This window comes from Phalaenopsis equestris, unplaced genomic scaffold, assembly GCF_001263595.1.
Source record: "Phalaenopsis equestris unplaced genomic scaffold, ASM126359v1 Scaffold000399, whole genome shotgun sequence".
Lineage (NCBI taxonomy): Eukaryota > Viridiplantae > Streptophyta > Magnoliopsida > Asparagales > Orchidaceae > Phalaenopsis > Phalaenopsis equestris.
Window position 1 is genome coordinate 1,162,793 of NW_018164841.1, and position 21,689 is coordinate 1,184,481.

General features: G+C 35.0%; 1 protein-coding gene across 1 annotated transcript in view; it reads right to left on the minus strand.

The window, feature by feature from the left end:
- The window catches only part of LOC110026758 (glyoxysomal fatty acid beta-oxidation multifunctional protein MFP-a), a 57,393-nt gene that overhangs the window by 32,481 nt on the left and 3,223 nt on the right, over positions 1–21,689 (minus strand). The window contains exons 2-9 of the mRNA XM_020727859.1: positions 3,436–3,507; positions 3,297–3,362; positions 3,166–3,222; positions 3,010–3,077; positions 2,839–2,920; positions 2,106–2,161; positions 1,707–2,009; positions 1,468–1,554 (exon numbers count right to left, since the gene is read on the minus strand). Of these exons, the coding sequence (XP_020583518.1) occupies positions 1,468–1,554; positions 1,707–2,009; positions 2,106–2,161; positions 2,839–2,920; positions 3,010–3,077; positions 3,166–3,222; positions 3,297–3,362; positions 3,436–3,507 (791 nt within the window). The remainder of the gene's footprint in view (positions 1–1,467; positions 1,555–1,706; positions 2,010–2,105; positions 2,162–2,838; positions 2,921–3,009; positions 3,078–3,165; positions 3,223–3,296; positions 3,363–3,435; positions 3,508–21,689) is intronic.

Sequence of the window (21,689 nt, forward strand, 5' to 3'; positions counted from 1 at the left end):
TTCTAGCTTAGATCCTACCAAAAACTTCGCATTCATGTACCAGAAACTTTTTCTCCAAGGAGATTTTAGTGAGATTTTAGTTGATCTACCATCACTTAAGTGAGGGGCAATATTGCCTAGAGAATGCATTCAATCTTTAAAAAAAATCATGCATATTGTTTCATGATTAAATTTAAAAGGAATTTCATGACATCATCAAGAACAACGAACATCATTGAAAATCAAAACTCGGGGATCATAATAAAATTCTCAAACGATATTAAGGACCACAATAGTGTTTTCAAAAAGTTAAAATTTACTTGAAATGTTTTTAAATCTCAGAGGAAAAGAAGATTTTTATACTTTTGCATTGGCTCATTAAATATTTAGTTGAATTTTTAATTAATCATTTTGCTTTCAAAATTCAGATGAGATAATATATTGATTTTCTTTCTCTACGTTTTAATGGGTGCACACTTTTTACACCATAAATAGCTTCTACATAATTTAAAATTACATAATACATCATTTATCTTGAGGTTATAACTTCACATGGGAAAAAGAGACGCCCCGAATCAATGAGATACACCTTGACGTATGCACTAGGGGCATTTTTAAAATAACATAAATCTTTTGTTTTAATTTTTTTATGTGATAGGCTGACATAAAAATACTAACCATCAAAATTTCTTTACCATAAAAATAAACTCATTGATTTATATAAAGTATTATATAAGATAAAAAAATAGGCATTTGAAGAAACTTTTAGAGGATGATGAGATTCATTGGTAATTAACAATATGTCATCAGAAGATGAATGGTTTATTAAAGATGAAAATGAAGTTTCATCATCACAATTATAAAGGGAGATCTCAGTGTTGACTTCTTTTATGAAAGTAAGAACAAGAATAGCAAAAGTCGACAAGAAATTAACTAGAAAAGGTAAATACGTATATTGTTTTAAATAATATTCTCATTAAATTTTATTAATTAGATAAGGAGAAGGTGATTGAGAATGAAAATGATGAAAAATATTAGGAGGATATTAACATTAGTAAGAATGGGGAAGGCAATAAAACAATTAACTATGATGATCATTTTAATGAAAAGCCTCCAAGTGATGGGGCCGAGAATAACTTTTGAATTTAGTCCTGTCATAACTAAGTTATTTTATATATTTAGTTATTCAAGATTTTTTTTACTAGTTCATCTCAGAATTCTTGCTTATTATAAAGTCCTATGTCAACCTTTTTTTAACTATATTTTAAAACAATTACTCTTGAATGCTTTAATTTTCATAGTTTTAATTTATATAATAATTTTATTTTGAGACTTATATCTCTCATGGAAATAAAATGCTCTGATATCAGAACGCGCAATTTTAAATCTTGGTTTCTATAAAAATAAAAGGATGCCAAATGCATGCAAAAGGTAAACAAATGAAGCTAAAAATAGAATAAGAAAATATAAATTAACAAAAGTTTGAACCTTAGAGGTAGCACGTTGTGCAAAGAACACATGGACCAAGCACTTGCATGTGTCAGAGACAAGAAGTTGCTGAAACGAACTGGCTTCCTAAAAAACATATGATAAAAAGTCAGTAGTGTCCTGGAAAAAAGTTAGCAAAAGGCTGATTTTCCAAATAATTAAAGTTATCATAGTATTGCTAGGAATTCACCAAAGTAATATGTACCTTCCCCTTCGGAAAAAAAAATAGTAATATGTACCTTCCGAAGTCCAGCTAGAGGTCCTGACACTATGCCTTCTTCTATTACATCAATGCAGACTAACGGATGCTGGAGATTGGCAGCTTGTTTTTTAGCTTGAGCTCTGGCAAACGTAAGAATTTCCCTGGCCTCTCCTAATGGTTCCAATTTATCAGTTTTAAAAAGGCTTCTTATCCATGGTCTTCTAAATTCAATAATATCCAAAGCCCATTGCCTAGCAGTAATGACCAATTGATCAGGTGGAACTATGGCATCAACAAGACCCAATGAATGGCCTTCTTCTCCTTTAACTGACTTAGACAACTGACAAGCATAAGTTAGCATATTATTATACTCCAGACAAAAGGTTACATAACCTTAACAAACATAAGAAATTAATGACATAATAAACCACCTTACCAAGATCATTTCAAGAGCTTTAGTAAGGCCCACAAGGCGTGGGAGTCGTTGAGTTCCTGAAATTAGACATGGAAGTTGTTCATCAAGTTAAACAAATGCAAAGGTCAAGAACGTGCTGATGCAATTTACAGAAGAGTCCGTACTTTTAGGATTTTCATAAAAACCAACTCATTTAAGATGAATGATGCAGCTCATCATCAAAAGTCCATCGAATCACAAGGAATGCATCCCCAACAGATCAGTTAAGCCAAGTTTGGCTAAACATTAGGGAAATGAGAAAAATGACGTATTTCGTCTCTCAAACACAATAAAAAGTAGGATCATTTCCAATATCAGCCCACAAAATGAGGCCCACTTATCTGGCTACACATCAACATGATGAAGCCAAATAGACACCTCATTAATATAAGAGGTCTTGTCAAACATGTCCCTTGATTAGCTCTTGTGGAGAAAAAAATCGCGCCATAAACAAAATTTTGATGAATAATTCCAATAGCATGCATTTTTATTTCAGAAAATGGAATCTACTACCATCGCTTGCCTTAGCTCTACATGAATTCCCCACCCCCCACCTAAATCAGTCACTGCCTCCATGCATCAAACACATTTTATCCTAATTAACTGTACAAGCAAGCCTTGTCAAAGATGCTACCCAAAATAATTATCAAACTACAAGTAAATAAAGCAACTGCTGTTTATATCAAAGATAGTTAGAAAAACTCATGAAAAGTACCTCCAAATCCTGGGATGACACCAAGTTGGAGCTCAGGCAAGCCTAGCTGAGCATTTGAAGTAGAAATGCGTGCATGGCATGCCTAAAAATTTCAAGAAAGACATTACGAAATAAATAACAGTCTTAAGAGCATAGATTTTGAAAGTTTCTTGGCAACATCACTCAGCATACCATGGCAATCTCTAACCCACCACCAAGTGCCAGACCATCAATAGCAGCTACTGATGGTTTTTTTGCAGCTAATAAACAAAAAAAGCGTTGTTATGTTCAAACACTAATAGATAGAGACAATTCACACAATAGATATACCGAAGCTCAATCAAATACCTTCCAAGGTGTTGGTGACAATTTCAATTGAAATAAAGTCCGCATTAGGTTGTCTGGCTGAACGAATAAAATATTAATGTTAATAAAGTCAAAAAAGGTGAGAAATCTTCAATTAAAAATCATAATCTTACTGTCTCCCCCTTGAATTGCGCTGAATGCACTGATATCAAAACCTCCAGAAAATTTTCCCCTAGCACCTGCTCGATAGTCAAAATAATAAGAAATAAAGTAGAAAAACAAAAAATAACCTGATGCAATTAGAGAGAATACCGGTGACAACAATTGCTTTCACGTCATTTCTTTTCAAAGCTTGCTCATAATTGTCTTTCAGACTGTATAAAACTGAAAAAGAAAAAAAAATAAGAACTTAGACGCTATTAATAAATAAAAATTTAAAGATAAAAGCGTAGAAGTTAATCATAATATTGACTGGTAATTGAATTGAAAGAAATCAATGCAGCTAGAGGAAAACTGAAAACACAAACGAATAACGCTTAACATATGCTTTAATAAACAAGCATATTTATTTAAAAAAAAAAAAAAAACAGACATAGAGAAGAAATTCGAAGTAACAAATAAAAATGACATGAAGTAGGTTTTAGATTTTAATGTCCGAAAAAAGTGACACTTATAACCATAACATATATATAATCAGTAAATAGTTGCTATGCAGAACATCAATATGATACATTTGATTGGCTAAGAAGATTACTTGAAAAATGGCCAATGGTTGCATATTATGGCTATTTTGCTTGGTTAACCAAACCATCATAAAGCTAGCCAGAAAGATATGCAGGACTATCCTTTATTTAAAGGCATTTTAAAACCTCTAAATAAGAGAAAATGTTGCTGAAATGAAAAATGTGGAAAAAGAAAATCAACTTTTGAAGCCCTATTTGGCTACAGCAATAACTGGCACTTAAAAAATAGTTCTTTATGAAACGACAAAAACAATCCAAATGACAAATATAATTGTAATGAAATAAAAAAATAAAAGCTCATGCTTCCTAGACGCAAACTACAATTATCAGGATTCACTGAAGATGAAGTGAAAAGTTAGGAGGGAGAAAGTAAAACAACCTTAGAAGTGGTTGAGGGAAGTACTTTTTTACCCAGGAAGTAATGTACAAACTTTTAGGCAGTTGTCATTGGTTTCAAATATTCAGCAGTCCCCCGAAAGTAGCTAAATCTAGCTTCACTCCTATTAATTCCCTTGCACCATTCATGTACCCGGAGATATTGTCATGACTCCAGGTCTTTGAATTTTTTAAGGCGGGAGGACGGTTGGATGGTTAAAATAAAACTTTTCTATTTTTATTTTCTATTAATAATATTTAATCATCCAAAAATAAAAGAAAGAACCACTGGAAGTGTAGACATGTCATTCCTCATCCAAGGATTGTTGCTCATTCGGATGAGGTGGTAGTGCTGCAGTAGAAAGATTACCGACAATTGTACCCATAAGAGGTTCAAGTGTGTGTAAGGTATGAGTTGTCGTCTCTACTACAAATACTTCCTGAAGATGGGAAGCTGCAAGGTTCTCCTGATTGTCAGTTCATGTAGGTAGGGGTCCTTCAGTACTGATTTCAATAGGGTTTTGCTCTACAGGGCCATCCAGTTTCTTATTAACCACAGAAACAGTATTTTTCAGAGAGAGGGTCCACAAGGGCAATTAAATCAGACATCAAATCCTGTCCTCTGGCAGTTTTCTTTCCAGGTGGAACAGATTTGTCTAGAGCAGTGGGGTTAGATTCATCCTTATTCACTTGGTATTTAGATTTTAAATTAAGTTGAAACTTATGACATTTATCAAGGATATGCCCAAACATCTTACAATGAAAACAATAAGAAGGTCTATGTTCTATGACAATTTGTTGTCAATATCTATTATGAGTTGTGCCCAACCAGACTTCAGTAATATCAGGTAAAATAATATCTCTTTCCACGAGAATTCTGGCCACAGAAGGTTTGGTTAGGTTGAAAATGGGTAGATCTAGCTTCATAGGGTCCCCAAGTATGGCCCCAATAGAGTAAAAAACCTGATGATGAAAAAAAGTACAGCTTGAGACCAGGTAGACTAAACCATACTGGTACAATAGGAGGTTCATGATTGGAGTCAAAAGCAGGAGACCACTTGAGTAACTTCATTGATTTACCAACAATATTAAGATATTTTTTTGAGAAAACCTCAGTGTAGTTTTCAGTCACAGTTAATCAATACATGTCTCTCATTTCTGAGCCTCAATTTCCACTTTCCTGCTAATTTAAGGTCATCAAAACTTTTCCTGATAACTTCCATAGGTGGGTGCCCCCACAGTAATTTTCCAATAAGAGTAAACTTGAATTTCTCAATCATGGTTGAAATTTCTGACTAAGAGAAAAAAAGTGTTGATTTCTCACTTTTTTGGCTTGCATTCTTAATAAATGGGCAACCACTTATACTGTCACGATACTCCTTATAACTTGAGAGGAAGACAACCGTCGTCTCCACCTGAAGATTACCCACCACATGAGCAAAGAAGGTTTTGTCAGGTTCAACCGAAGAAGGAAGCTCCATCACAGCAAGGAGAAGCACTTCCAAGTAGGCCAGAGGGCAAATGACATGCCGAAGACGAGCCGAAGACGTCGGGGCGAAGCAGTAGATGTCGAAGCCGCGGAACAATCGTGTGTGTGTGTGTGTGTGTGTGTGTGTGTGATGTCTCTTTTAAGGTTTACTCCCGGCGCGTCTTCATGGCGACCCGAGTAGCCCTTGTTATCTCTACGTCGGATCGAAATCACAGCCTGCTCCTTTATTGTCTGCTCGACTGCTCCTTCATCGTGCTTCGTCTGCCTCGAATTCGTTTGCCTGCTTCGACTTTGCCTGCTTCGATCCTCAACTTCGCAACTTCGTCTGCCTCGAAGACTTCGAGCTTTCATCTTCTTTAACATCGTTTGTCTGTTCCTTGTGTTCCGACTGCTTAAACTGTTCCCTTTCGTTTTTGTTCTCGCTGTTTTGTTGGCTTCGGCTTTTGTCCTAAAGTCGCACCTTCGTGATGGACCCGAACCGAACGTACGCTACTACACTTGCGGGTAATCACGCCTTAGGTTCAAAGTCTGGTTTTGGTATCGGTAAGTCCTGCAATGCTCCAAAATCCTTCCACAAGACTCTTAAAGGTGGTAGTGATCACACTTTCATTAAAAATTTGGTAAAAAAAATAGGAAATCTGCTCTTTTTCTCTCTGAGGTTGAAACCAGTACTTTTGTTTCTTAGCGTGGGGAAATTCCTTTATGGTCATCCAAAACTTGAGATCATTCAAAAAAATTTTTATGCTATGAAGTTATTGGGTAATTGGATATTAACTTACTTGATGACCGACATATACTTCTTCAGTTACTTCACGATGTGAATTATACTCGTATTTTTTCTCGTAAGGTAATCAAGATCGTCAACCATTTTATGAAAATCCTGAAGTGAACTGTCGATTTTGATCCAAAAGCACAGTCCCCGAACATTCCTATTTGGATAAAGTTTCTGGGGTTAAAACTACACCTGTTGAACTTGAAAATTCTCTACTCTTTAGCAACTGCTTACAGTAAGTCTCTCAAGGTTGATAGTCTTACGGTTGCTATCATGAACCCTTTGTGGTTTATGTGTTAGTTGAGAGAGATATCGCCCAACCAGCTCCAGATAAGGTATGGATTGGAACCACTCACAACGGGTATTGGCAAAAGATTGAAATAGAACCACACCCTCCTTATTGCACTCATTGTATTTTTTATCGTTTGCATCCTCATCTAAGGCCGGATATAGCTAAAGATCAGCAACCTGTTCAAAAATCTATTCATACTGAATTGGGGGTGGACTTCTTGCCACATACCATCCCCGCTGAGAAGGTGCAACCCGACCCTCTTTCCAACATCGCATATACCTATGCTCATCTGACTGACGCTATGTCTGATGAAGAACATCATACCCAAGTCGTTCTACCCCTGGATGCTCCTGCTTTTGAACACTCTATTCCAGCTGCTGGTTAGGAGCATGATACTTTAGAATCCCATGAAACATCTCCACATGCTACAAGTACTAATCCAAACGTGTTTATACCACTAATTGTTATTGAAGAAGGCTCACTTACATGTCAAGGCACACGAGAGTGCTCCTACTTTTGAACACTCTATTCCAGCTGTTGGTTTGGAGCATGATACTTTAGAGTCCCATGAAACATCTCCCTATACTACAAGTACTGTTCCAAACGTGTCTATACAACTCATTGTTATTGAAGAAGACTCACTTACATACCAAGAAACACGAAAGTACTCCTTTGATTCAATAAAAGATCAGCTAGTACAGCAAGTAGTTGCTTCCAATGTTCAACAACTTACACATATTTGACACACTTTTGACCAATCCACTGATCAGGTAAGTCAGTCTTTGGATGAGAAATGACAGGTCTATTTCAGGAGGAAGAAGGAGAACGGAGGTCGACTCAAGCTCAAGAACTTATTAGATGATACATTGATTACTACTGGCAATGACACTCATCTTACCAATTTGTTAGCTGGCTCCTTTCCTAAAACTAGAGGCAGAGGCGGGGCAAAATTTGGTCGATTTATAGCTACTTGATACTAAGTGTTTAGACACTTTTGGTTTTTGAGCTCTTATGCATTTTTCTGTATTTTTTTTTTGTATTTTCTTTTTTGGAACCATTTGCATGTGGTGTTTACCGTGTAGGTAGGGTATCATGCTTGAGCCCTCTCATACTATCTATTTGTATATTTCTTTCTTTTTAATATATCAGCTATTGGGCTTTCTCAATATATATATATATATATATATGATTTATTCAGATATTTTTTTAAATTTAATTTTAAAAATAGTCCTCTCCGGTTGAAATCTTCTGTCAACTCAGTCATCATCTGGTATTGGACTTTGATTTCTATCGACTTTACTTCAAGCTTGTAAAGGACTTGATTTAATATTGACAAATAATTGTATATGAACATTATCAATTGTCTTGTTTACATATGATTGAGTTTATATACACATCTATGTGTGTGTGTTATTTAAGATTTATTCATATATTTATTGAAATTTAATTTTGAAAATAATTCCATCCAATTGAAATCTTCTATTAACTCAATTATCATCCACATTTGATTTAAACCTTGTTTACTTTACTTCTTGTTTGTAAATGATCAGCTTTAATATTGACATTTGTTTGTAAGTGAACTTTGTCACTCTGTCCTGCTTACAAGAAATCGGGTTAATATATATATATATATATATATATATTATAATTTTAATTTATTCAAATAGACTTTGAAAATTAATTTTGAAAATATACCCCTACAATTAAAATGTTTTATTAACTCGGTCATCATCAAAGAATTGTTTGCTTGATTTGAACCTTGTCGGCTTTACATCTTGCCTATAAAAGACAATGTTTATATAGTCAAACAAGAACCTATCAACTATGTATTGCTTACAGAGGATTAGATTCATACTTTATATCATTTGAGCTTATTCAAATATTCTTTTGAACTTAGTTGTGAAAATATACCCCTCCGATTAAAATCTTCTATTAACTCGCCATCATCAAGATTTTACTATTAAAAACACTTATTTTTGAAATTTATTTGAAAATTGATACTTGAATATCTATAAAATATTAGCATGTCAACTTCAATCCTTATGAGAAAAATCATACTGAATGATTTGGAGTTGCAAATTCTTATAATTGTGATTTGAATATTATTAAAAATTACTATATTCCTCAACTTCATTCCTTAGGAAGAGGATTGAACTAGATGAGTTGAACTTGCAGATTTTTATGCTTATTATTTGTGATTTAGACATTAAAATTATTACACTCGTCAACTCCAATTCCTAAAAAAATAATGATCTGACTAGTTGATTGAAACTTACAATCTTACCCTATCAATAAGATGACCAGATTGAAAGCATGCATGATGTATCTTGAATTGATTTTTTTCTTTAAATTAGGTTCATAACTTTAAAATAATGATAGATTTTTTAAAAGAACTTTAGCATACATCTTAAAACAAGTGAGTGAATGTTTAACTTTAACCCGCGCCGCATGCTCAACCCCTTGAGGTTTAAGAACTACTCAATTTGGTGGAGCACATGGGTTTATTTTAAATAATTTGCAAATCTTAAGGCAGTTTACACGATTTTAAATCATGAATTGAATCTTTAAAAGACATGTGTAAGCCTTGAATTTATATAAATTTGGCTTTTTTGAATGAATACACTATTGCATACAGAGGTTCATTTTAAGCTTTTTAAATATCGCTCGAACATATGTTATGAATTTGGTGGTGATATTTTTTATTGTCATAAATTTATTCAAACTTTTGAAAGTTTATACATAGATCATGACTTTGGGTTGCATGCAAAATTTTCATTTTTTAAGCTTTTATCGCCTTTTGTCCACTTGCATACTTAAGTTGTGAATTTAGTGGCAAAATCAGCATACTAAATCATTATTTCAACATTTATAATAACATCTATCTTAATCTTAGCACAAATTTATGATATTTCATCTTCAAGTCAAGCTCAGCCCCTGTTAACCTCATTTTTGAGGTCATTACTCCTTTCCTTAGGATCCTAGGATCTAGCTCTAGGGATTTCTATTGACTATCCTAAGAAACTAGTATTGGAACCCACATTTTTAGAAATTCCAGTCACTTCCTATTTTCCTGTGATGTCTAGCATTTATGGTCTCAAAATCATCGTCTTCAAATTATGGTCTCAAAATCATCGTCTTATGTACGAGCGGTTAAGGGCTATTGTGTGGAGACTCAGGGAGAGTTCCCAATAGGATTTCAAGCCCTAGGAGAATCACTTTATGACTTTATCGTCACATACACATACAAAATGCACAAAATTCACTACATTGCACAAGATTGAACTAAAATTGAGCCTAAAGGATGCGTGAAAATGCGAACTTCTTCGAACGACCTCCGACGATAAAATGGACTGCGCCAGCGCGTCCAGGACACCAATTTTAGCCAGAAAAGACACCCATATTGTCATATTTCCGACACAAAAAAATTTGCACAAAAATCAATGAATTCATCAAAACGACCTCCGACGATGAAACGAACCACGCCAGCACGTCCGGAACGTCAGAATTACCTAAAATAGACACCAATTTTGTTATGTTATGGCGCACGAATAAAAGGGACAGATCAAATTTTAATTTTCAAAATATTTATTTTTTTTATAATTATATCACTAATTATAAACTAATTTATAACCCTATATCCTATTTGACCCTTACCCACACAAGGCTTTCCTCCAGTCGCACACGTGACATTCCTCTGCCTCGACCGAGAGCCGCTCGGGCGTGCCCTAGCTCCCGCGACTCATTTCCTAGGCACAGCTGGATCGCAGCCCTGGCTCGCCTGCCGAGTCTTCCCCTCCCGCGTCTCCTCTGCCATTCGCGAACGCGACTCGCCTCCTCGAGCTCCGCTCGACCGAGCGGCTTTCCAACGATGAAGCTCCACCTGGTCGACTCTTCCTCTACCCTAAGCTGCATTTCCTCCTCCCTAAATGAGTTCCTTCCTCTTCCTTTACCAGATTCGTCCATCAGTGAGGCTAGTAGGTTGTTGCTCTTCTCCTCTTTTGCCTATAAAACCCCACCTTGGGGAGGTCTTGGGGGTTGGCCGAAAATTTGAAAAAAGGGTGGAGGTGCTGCCAAAATTTTGTCCTGTTCAACACACTTGCTTGGGGGCTCCGGCATTCTTGCTAGTCGGTTCCATATTCTTGCTCAGCTATGTGTTTGATCGCCAAGGGTTGTTGAAGTTTCTTTTGGTGCCTTGGGGAAGTGCTGCTGAATTTTAACTGGGATTGTTTCGAAGCTACTCTAGGGTGGCATAAAGAATTCCTAGTGTGGATCATTACATAATCTGCTATTTGAGATATCAATTATTCATATTTGTTTCGAAGCTACTAAGGTATGATCATTACATAAGTTGCTATGTGAGATATCAATCATTCATACTTGTGTGGATAAGATGAATACCTTGAGCTTATTGAATGGTGTTCCTGTTAAGAATGTTTAGATGGACATTTGCATTTTATATGATTAAATCAAAGGAATTGTCGATTGGATAACTGCTTTTAATGTTTCAATGATTCTAATGAGAGATTTACATACATGCCACTTAATTGTTGGTCTGTTGTTGAAATTGTGGGGAAGGTTGGTGTGAATATTTGGACCCAAAGGATACAATTTCTGGTTTTATTCCTAAAGATTTGTGAGATCGAAAGCATTTGAAATCTCTTTGGGGGAGGGAACACTTTATTATTCAATGTTGTTTCGATTTATGAAATCTAAAGGGCTTTGTTATCTTATTTGCAAAGATTTATAGCTTTAATACTTATGTTTTGCAAAATCTGAAACATTTAGGTGGCGTATTTGCAAAATCTGAAACTTTCAGTGGTTACTTTGTAAAATTCTGAGACCGTTAGTGTTTAATTTGCAAAAATCTGAAATTGTCAGGTGGCTTGTTTGCAAAATCTGAAACTTTGTGTGGCATAAATGTAAAAAGCTGAAGTATAGGTGTGAATATAATGGGACCTTTACATGCTTATCACCTGATTCTTATATACTTATATACCTCACACTAAAGCTCCAATATTTACAAACATGATGTGCAATTCTTTTAGATTTTTATGCTTGCCCTCACATACATTTTCTAGTGCACCTGAAAATATTTCCTTTCTCTTTTAAAACATGTGGAAGTAAAAGTTTATGTCTGCCTTTGAGATCTAATCCTGGAAAGCTCCTTGAATCAATAAGATGAAGCATATATGGGCTGCCTTTATTCTTTTCTTTGTTTAAAAATGTTTGGGAGTATGATATTGGTGGTTTAAAATACATGTTTGCTCCTCTAGAAATATATATTGGAAGAAGTTATAGTTTTCATGCTTAGAATGATGTTGGAATTCATTTCGATATTGAGAAATATTGGCTCTAGATGCTTATCTATTTCTTGTTGTCTATTACCATTTGATACAAAAGCTGGAAAAATATTCTCTATTTTGGCCCATTTGGTGGTCTCGATTTGCTCTTTTTGAGATGAAACTATGCTGGAAAATAATTCTCTGTTTTGGCCCATTTGGTGGTCTCGGTTTGGCTCTTTTTGAGATGAAAATATGCTGGAAAAATACTCTCTGTTTTGACTCATTTGGTGGTTTCGGTTTCATTCTTTTTGAGACGAAACTATAATGGAAATACTTATCTGTTTTTCCCACCTAATATGCTCGGTTTTGGCTCCTCTGGGATTGAATATGTGATGGAAAATTTCTTTGTTTTGAGCCTTTATGGATTTCGGTTTGGGTTCCTTTGAGAACTTCTTTTTGTGGTAAACTTGGGCTGAATTTTACTTTTTATGGGGTTCGGTTTTCCCCTTGTGATTGGACTAGATTTCTTCCTTATACCTCACGGTTTTGTCATCGATTTGGGCTGAGTTTTAGTTCCTTTCAAAAATGCATAAATGATAAAAGTATAAATGGAGATGTGGCTTTATTTTTCTCGTCCTTACGCCTCTCGGTTTTTGCCCCTTATATTGGGTTGGGCTTTGGCTTCTATGCCTTTCGGTTTTGCTGATCTTGAGTAGATTTTTTTTATGCCGTTCAAAAATATAAGTGTTGGATATATTCGTGTTGGTTCCCCATTTGTCTGGACTTAATTTGCCCTTGGCTTGGGCTCGGGTTGGTTTTTTTTATTGGCTTGGTATAGGCTTGTTTTGAGCTTTTCGAATGGATATGTCTTGGTTGGGTGTTCTTTTTCGATGCTCCTCTTAAGATATGATATTTGCAATCAAGTTTGTCATCCTAAAATGTTTTTTTCACTGTCTACCTATAGAGTGAGGTGTTCAAAATGAATTGTGCAAATTTTTATTATGTCTCACTTGATGAAATTGGATTTGGTTTGGATAATTTATGAAAGCTTGTCCATTCACTCTCTTATGTATATCAAAGACAATGCATTGGCAATACCTATGGTGGTTTTTTTTTTGCTACCTTGGTAGTGAGCCTTACTTGGTATGTGCTGCCCTTGTGGCCTTCGTTTTTGCCCTTTACCCATGAGCTTAGCAGGTGGAGGTTTTCCTCTTCTTTGCCCCTACCTGTGGGTTTTTGTTGTGTTGGGTTCCTCCTTGTCATCTGTGGCCGTGAGCTTCTTATATGGGGTTTGGTTTGGCTTGTTCTGGCTCCTACCCGTGAGCTAGTTGGAGCTAGGTTATGCATTTTCTGGCCTTACTCGTGACCCTCTGCTCTCTTTTCTAGCCTTATCTGTGAGCCTTAATTGGTGATTTCTTTTATTTCAAGTTGGTGGTTCCTCCCCTTTACTGATTAATTCCTCTTACCTTCGTGATATGTGAAAGGCTTTTAATGATTTTTGTTTTGGGAAATTATAAAGCTGATATGAATTAGACTTATGAAGGGATTTGAAGGCTTATGAAGTTGTCATTTGGAAAAGTGTTCGGAAATACAACATGAAGGTTTGAAAAACATAAATGATACACATGAGTTCAAGTTTGGGTGTGAGTGCATACAGATGAGGAATCCATGAGTATAGTCTTCACCTTAGCTTTCGGGCTCGTTTCGATTTGATTCGAAATAATACTTGGAAAGGATAACCTTCCTGGTTTGATCCAATTAAAAAAAGTTGAGAAAATAATATCCTTCTTAGATTGATTCAAGGATCTTGAGCTCTATTTTTAGATCTTTTTTATACAACTTTGAGGATTGCTTCACCCTCTTCCCCCTTATTCCTTTGATCTTTTGGGTGGATCAATTCCTCCTCTCTCCCATCCCCATATTTACTCTTTTCTTTTTTACTTCTTGGTTTTGTTTTCTGTGCTTATGTCTGATACATAAGTGCTCGTGTATAACCTTTTGTTATATGTGAAACTATCAAGCAAGGTCGGTTTTGTTTTGAGGCGTGGGGTGATGATGACAAAAGCACGCCTGTGGTAGAGCAAAATGATATCTCATCCTACAACACCAGGACTCAATTATGGGACCTGATAAATTGTAGGAAAAAAGTATCATTCACCGACATAAGACTTGAGGGGGACCCGTACCTTCTTAGATTGTTGGTAGTCCTAGGCCCGATGACGTGATCGACTTGTGGACAACTATACTTTTTCAAAATTGATAAGAACAGATACAATATTTATAAAAAATATTTTCATTACAAAATTAAATACAACTTTTCTTTTTTATGCTTGAAATATATGTGCATGCTAAAACTTAAATTTTAAATATGTTACAATTGGATTGTCTACTTATTGATTACCGACCTTGGGCTAAGGACTACCCTCCTAAGTTAGGCTCAGTAGGATATCCTTCTAGCGAAGTGGCGGACTTTATATATTCGAGTGACCGAGTAGCCTTCGACGACCCTCGAGTACAAATATATATATTTGAGCCTAGCCCGGACCCGAGTGCTTGCGGTCCCCTCTTTTCGGAATTTTTCATATGTTTTTCTTGGAATTTTTGGACAAAGCACTCGTGGGTGGTCTTTTCTCCGGGTCTTTTCTCCGGGATTTTCCCGAGGTTTTGACAGTTTTATTTAAATTATTACTCGTTGATTTTCCCGAATCTTTCTTCGTGGATTTATTTGTTAATTTTCTCGAATTTTCCAAGCAATGTTTATTTTATGTATACAGTGAATAATAGCTAGCTTAAAAGGAGCAGCAGACTTCCCAAATTTACAGGTGTGATTTACATTGCAGCATTTTTATTTCCTAGCATGTTAAACTGTTTTTCCTAGTACGTTATATTATTCTTTCAACATGTTATATTGTTCTTTCTTTTTACTGTACATTATACTGTTCTTTTCTTTTATACTGCATGTTTAATCGTTTTGTTACACATTATACCTTAGTTTAGGAAAATCTAGTGGTTATATAGGAATTAACTTTAAACCTGGAGGTGCTACTACGAAGAGCTTTGGAGCGAACACTCTGGGCAGCTCGATGAGGATATTCAGAAGTGCAACTTCAAGATGGATTTGCGACATCAAAACACATTCACACCGAACACTTTCTTTAGTTTCAATAACAACCCATAGGAGTTCGAGGTGGTTTGTTTAGTGCAGCGTAAACCCTCACATATCACCTTTAGACTTTTGCACAACCCTGGTTATGCAATTATAAGTCCTAACACTTAGGATTCAGAGGTTACCGTACGGTATGGTGTAAATTCTCCTATCTTTTTAGGCTATTTATACGATCAGATATCGTGCGAACATAAGTCATAAATTCTAAATAAATTGCAGGATTAAACATTAAATAACATCATTTCAAAGATATAAAGCCAAACAATAGGATAGTTGGGAGGTCACTGGAGTTCTCCCCGGATCAATGATATCCCCTATTCGTCACTCATTTGAATTCCTTAAAATAATTGTTCCTATTTGGGTCATTCTCATTTGATTTTCTCATGTTCAATCTTGGAAATCTAAACTTTGAATTCTAGAAGGCAAAACCACTGATCTTAATCGAGAGTTTTCTCAAGTGACCACGGTCATTTAAGATGTAATTAACTATAGAGGTTTGCCTCTATAGAGAACTTGGAACCCAGGTAAAATAAACTCAATCTAATCCTCATATTAGATAGGGGAACTTGTTGGCCTCATATAAAATACTTTGCAGAAAAATACTTTCATATAAAATACTTTGCAGACCAAACGGATGTCACAAATTCTTTAGTTTAGGTGATTGAGCCTACTACAAGTGATATATTTATTCTTCGGAATAAGTATATTACTCGTGAATCGTGCTTAGTTACCCAAACTATTCAAAATGTGAGACTTGTTTGGTCTCATCTATTTTTAAATTAAAATTTTACTTTTCAAAAATCGAAAAGATCATATTCATATCAAAACTATTTTCATATTTTCCTATATTTTTCAAAACCAAAAAAATTAAAACGGCTGACAACCCCATATTTTTTATGTTTCCTATGGAAAACATTTTGCAAATTCAAATGTTCCAAATAGTTCAATTTTAAGCAATTTACTAACTTCAAAAAGTCCACATTGTAAGTTATTTCCAAGTCCAAGATCACCAAAAGATTTGGCATCCTCCCAACGCCATCCTTATTTAGAGGGCTGCATCAAGATTCTTGGCCTACCCAATTATTTGTAAGACGCGATGGGTGCCATGAGACACCGTGACCATAGAAAATCTTCTAATCTACTGGTCTATAAGACACGAGTAAGTCTTAGATTATCCTGTTTGAAAATAAACTAAGCACATTTTTCTGCATTTATACCTTTTGCTTTTGAGGTGACGATAATGATAGTGAAATGAGATTAGCAAGATGATGAATTGACACACAATTTCCCCCTCCTTTTTATATGTATAATAATATAAGCGATGAATTGCCATGCAATTTTCCCTCTTTTATACGTGTATAAAGAGAAAAGGTTGTTTAGTGATTAGGGCGTTTGATTTAGTTGAGTGAGGACAAAACATGAAAGGTTGGGGAGTTGAAATCGAGCAAGCAATGCGGGGCTGAAGTTGCTCTCAGCTTCGTCCTGGGCACTCCAAATAACAACACAAAAAGAAATCAATAGTGGCTCCAGAGATCCTTTGAACACAGAGAGGCAAGAAAGATGGGAATTTTGGAATTCTTTGTACGCTACAATCTCGTCGTTGCTCTTCTTGTTGAATTTAGTCGCAATTGTATTGCAATGGAGATACACAGCAGAGAAAGATGGGAGTCTTGAAGGTCACTGTGCGTGGTGATCCCTCCCTTGCTTTCCAACCAGCCCTAGTTGCAAGTATCTTGTGAGTGGTGGTGAACAGGGAGAGGGAGGCTTCATTAAGAAATTTTGAGAACAGGATTTGAAGTGAACTTGTGTTTTTGCTCAAACAGAGAAGAATCTTGTGCGTCTAGAGTGGCAGAGCGGCTTTCCTCCATGTGAAATAGAAATGAAGTTGTAGTGAGGGCTTCAGTTCGAATAGAAATGAAAGAGACGAGTGGCAAGGGCTAGGTGATAGAGGTTGTGTGTGCGATACAAAGAGGAATAGAGAGTTTCGGAAGTCTTTGTACGTAGTGATCCCATTGTTTGTTTTTCCCAAGAGTAGAAGGAAAAAAAGAAGAGAGTTTCAGAGTTCTTCGTACACTGCGATCCAGTTGTTGCATTCCCCGTTTACACTAATCACGACAGTATTGCAAGATGGAAACTACAAAGGGAGAGAGGCAAGCGAATATAGAAGTGAGATTGTTTTCACGTGAACATGGAGTTTTCTCCGTCTATGTGTGGGTTGTGATAAAGCAGGGAGAGAGTCTTCTTTGGTTGGTTGTGCTCTCCCGACCAAAGTAAAGTGTGATGGAAGAATGGTTTTAGTTCTAGCACGTTAAAACAAAAGGAGCGGGAGCAATTTCTCTATCATGGGGCGAAAGCAGTTAATTTATTTTTTTATTCAAATTTTATGGTCAATGTGAAAACGTAGATTTTTTGCTCGTAGAACCGAACACCATATGTGTTGGAACTGAATGCAAGGCATGCTTGATTTCTCCTTTGTCGAACACCCAACCTTCACCTTCCCTTTTCCTCTGATTGATGTCGATTGAATCGACACATAACTTGGCTCAATGGTTGATGTCATCACCCTCATCCACGATATTGCACGCGTGGTGAAAGTCATGGCCTTTGATTGCCTCGTTACTCAGCTTCGCAGAAGCATTAAAGGTCATTTGTCACTGCACTCGACTCTGCACTAGCTACTTGATTCCCATCTCCGTTGCTTACTCGAGCAATCTCCTTGTTCGAGTTCATGCATGTCATCGCCCTCAAGTTCTCTCAAGGCCACTACTCTCGTCCGACTTCATTCAACGATATCACTCCCTGTACTAATCCTCTCCTTCGCACACCTCTTTGTTTTCTCTTCTCAAAAGCTCAAAGTCATTCCACTTCGAAATAGGGGTTTTGTTCCTCCTTAAAACGATGATTCACATAATTCATCCCCCAACTTGTAACACTAGCATTACTTTAAACCGAGAGTTACAGATACAACAAAAGGAACATCCATCCACACATAAAAATCAAAATAATCAATGCAATAAACATTGTTAATGGGATAAAATAGGTATTGTGTTAGTGTGCGTGTATTTTGTATTACATAATAAACCATAAATTGTGCTAAACATAATACATTGCAATACATGATTTAATGTATAGTTATTTGATAATTTCACATACCACTTTATAATTGTGTACTAAGTAGAAAATAAATAATGAGAAAAAAAATTCAGGAATCTCATTCGCATCTTTGTACCAAAGGGGAGTTATATATACAACTTTCTGAGGCATTAAAAAATAAGAATAAAAAAAAAATTAAAAAACATTAGAGGCCAGTGGTGCTACATGAGAGAATACATATTGCAATCCGAGGGTCATAGGTAAACTGATCCAATATACAGAAACTTGATCTGTTTGCCTTAAGTCTTTATTATTATTGGAGAAGAAATTTAACACTCGCCCTCAAACTGGTGATAGAGACCTTCCATTCAATTTTTGCTTATAAAATTTTTAAATGTTGGGCTACAAATTCTTTTGGTGAATATGTCAGTCGATTGATTTCCTATAGGCATATATGGAGTACAAATCATGTCACTTTCTTTTATAAAATGTATATCAACCTCAACTTATTTGGCACAATTAAGTTGTAAAGAACTGTGTAAAATATTGATGGATGATTTGTTATCACAATATAATTTCATATGCACTTTTCAATTAATTTTTAAATCATTTAATATAATTTTAACTCATAGAAACTCACAGATCTCTTGACCAATGACTCTAAACTCACCTTCAACACTTGATCTTTAAATCATAAGGTTATTTCTTGCTTCGCCAAGTTATGAGATTTCCTCCTAAGAGTGTACAATACCTTGAAGTAGACAATCTATCTACCAATGATCCAACATAGCCAGCATTTCTGTATCCTTCAATTTGTATGGTATTATTATTTTTGTATAACATTCTTTTTTCTAGGCTTAATTTAAGATATCCAAGGATTCTTTAAGCAGCTTGAAGAATGTGATTCTTCCAATTTATTTATGAATTAACTAAATAAACTTACTACAAATGCTATATCAAGACAAGTGTGAGATAAGAAAATTAATTTTTCTACTAATGTTTGATATTATTTCATAATTGCATCAACTACTTCATCAAGGTCAAATTTTTATCCTGGTTCAGTCAAAATTTCACACAACTTACCCACTGTCATCTTAGTCTCTTTCAACAGGTGTATAATATATTTCACTTGGGAGACAAATATTCCTTATTTAAATTGAGTCACTTCTATTCCCAAAAAATATTTAAGTTTTTCTAACACTTTAATTTTGAATTATTCATTAAGACTTTTTCTAGAATTTCTTTCTCTTAACTATCATCACATGTAATAACAGTATCGTCAACATGCACAATAAATATTGAGAATTTACTATCAAGAGAGTGTTTTATGAACAGAATATTGTCTCCTCGACACTCTTTATATCCAACTACTTCCATAGACTTTATACATCAATCAAAACAAGCTTTTGTGAATCTTTTAATATATAAAAGGCTTTTTTCAATCTACACATGCAATTCTTTTTTAAAAAACTATCAAATCATGATGGTAGATTCATATAGGCCTCTTCTTTGACATCGCAGTGAGAAAAAAAAATTATATCATATTATTTTATAGGCCGCCCATAATTTGTTGCCAGGGTTATCAGAATATGAATATTATTCATTTTTTGTAACATGAGCAAAATTTTCTTGATAATCAACTCCATTTTTAATAACATGAGCAAAGATTTCTTGATATGCTAGAGTATATCATTTTACTATCAATCTTATTTTATTCATTTTTAGACTCCCATCTACTTTGTTTTTTTATCGTGGAAATTCATTTGATTCTATTATATTCTTTCCTCGTGGTAATTCAATGATCTCTCATGTATGATTTTTTTTAAGAAAACCAGCTCTTCACTCATGACTTCTTTCCCCTTTTTATTTTCAAGTGTCTCAAATAGAATTTGTGTATCTTTTAATTCATAAATTAGTGCATCTCATCTTTTTCTTTTTTATTGCTTGGATTTCTTTCTTGGTTTTTATTTTCGAATCTTCTCCAAGCATCATTCTCTAGTATCAAACACTACCTAACTTGCCCTAAATGTAGAAAATAAGTAACAGGAAAAAAACTTTCAAGAATCTCATTCATATCTTTGTATGAGATGGGAGGTATATATAAAACTATCAGAGCAATTACAAAAAAAAAAGAATAAATCAAAAAAGAAAGGAAAAATAAATAGGGTTCGACGATCCTCCAAGAAAGCAAACGAGTTGCAATCCGCAGGTCATGGATAAATAAATCCAACAGTACAAAGCCTTAATCGCCCAAATTCATTTTATGATTGAAGCCCAAATTCAACACATTGTAAATTTAAAACATATAAATACAAAACAACAACATGAAGCCTTTATCACACTAAGTGGGATCGGCTGCATGAATCTTTTTTCTACATTGCGTCCTATTGAGTGTCATATTTTCATTTAATTCTAATAGATTAAAATCATTTTTATACAATATGCTCAAATCTTTTTAAATCTACCCGTCTTTCTTAACATAAGTCAAATCAAATCATCTACTCTCCTATCATCAGATGATCGATGTTTAATGTGCCCAAACCATCTAAGACGGCTCTCTCTAATCTTGTCCACCACTGGAAATAGACCAGCGATATCATGAATATATTCATTTCACATTTTGTCTCTAAGTGTCAAACCACTGATCCACCTAAGAATTCTCATCTCAACAACACTTTACTTTTTTTTTATGCTTCTCTTTTAAAGGCCAACATTTTGCGACATGGAGCATTGCAGGTCTCACCACCATCTTATAAAATTTTCCTTTTAGTCTGCGCGGTACTTTTCTATTACACAATAGGCTCGATGCATTCCTCCGCTTCAACCAACCAACTTGAATTTTATTAATAACATCTCGATCTATATCACAATAAATTTGAACAATAGACCAGATATATCTAAAACATTCACACCTTTTAATGATTTGGTCACCCATAGTTACAAGTCTATCAGTAGAGCTACCACTACTAAAATTAAAGCATATAAATATGATAAAATAAATATAATATATATATATAGTCATATATTATGTATAACAACATCAATCATAGTTTGTACAATGTAATTATTGAAATATATGCTTGTATATGTAGGTCTTTGAATGTGTGGTTTTGCACATGTCGATGCATATGCATTGAAACAAAAAAAAAAGCACAAACATGGTACATGGGGGGCAATTTTACTAGAGTACTTACACTATCGCACAATCACACAATTAAAGCAAGAAGTTGGAGTTCCTTAATGGCCAACCAAAAGCTTGTTCACAAGTGGCTTTGCCGCAAAATGGTCAACCAATAGATACAAACTCAATTTCTTATAGGCCAACTCTAAAGAATCAATGAGGCAACAAATAAA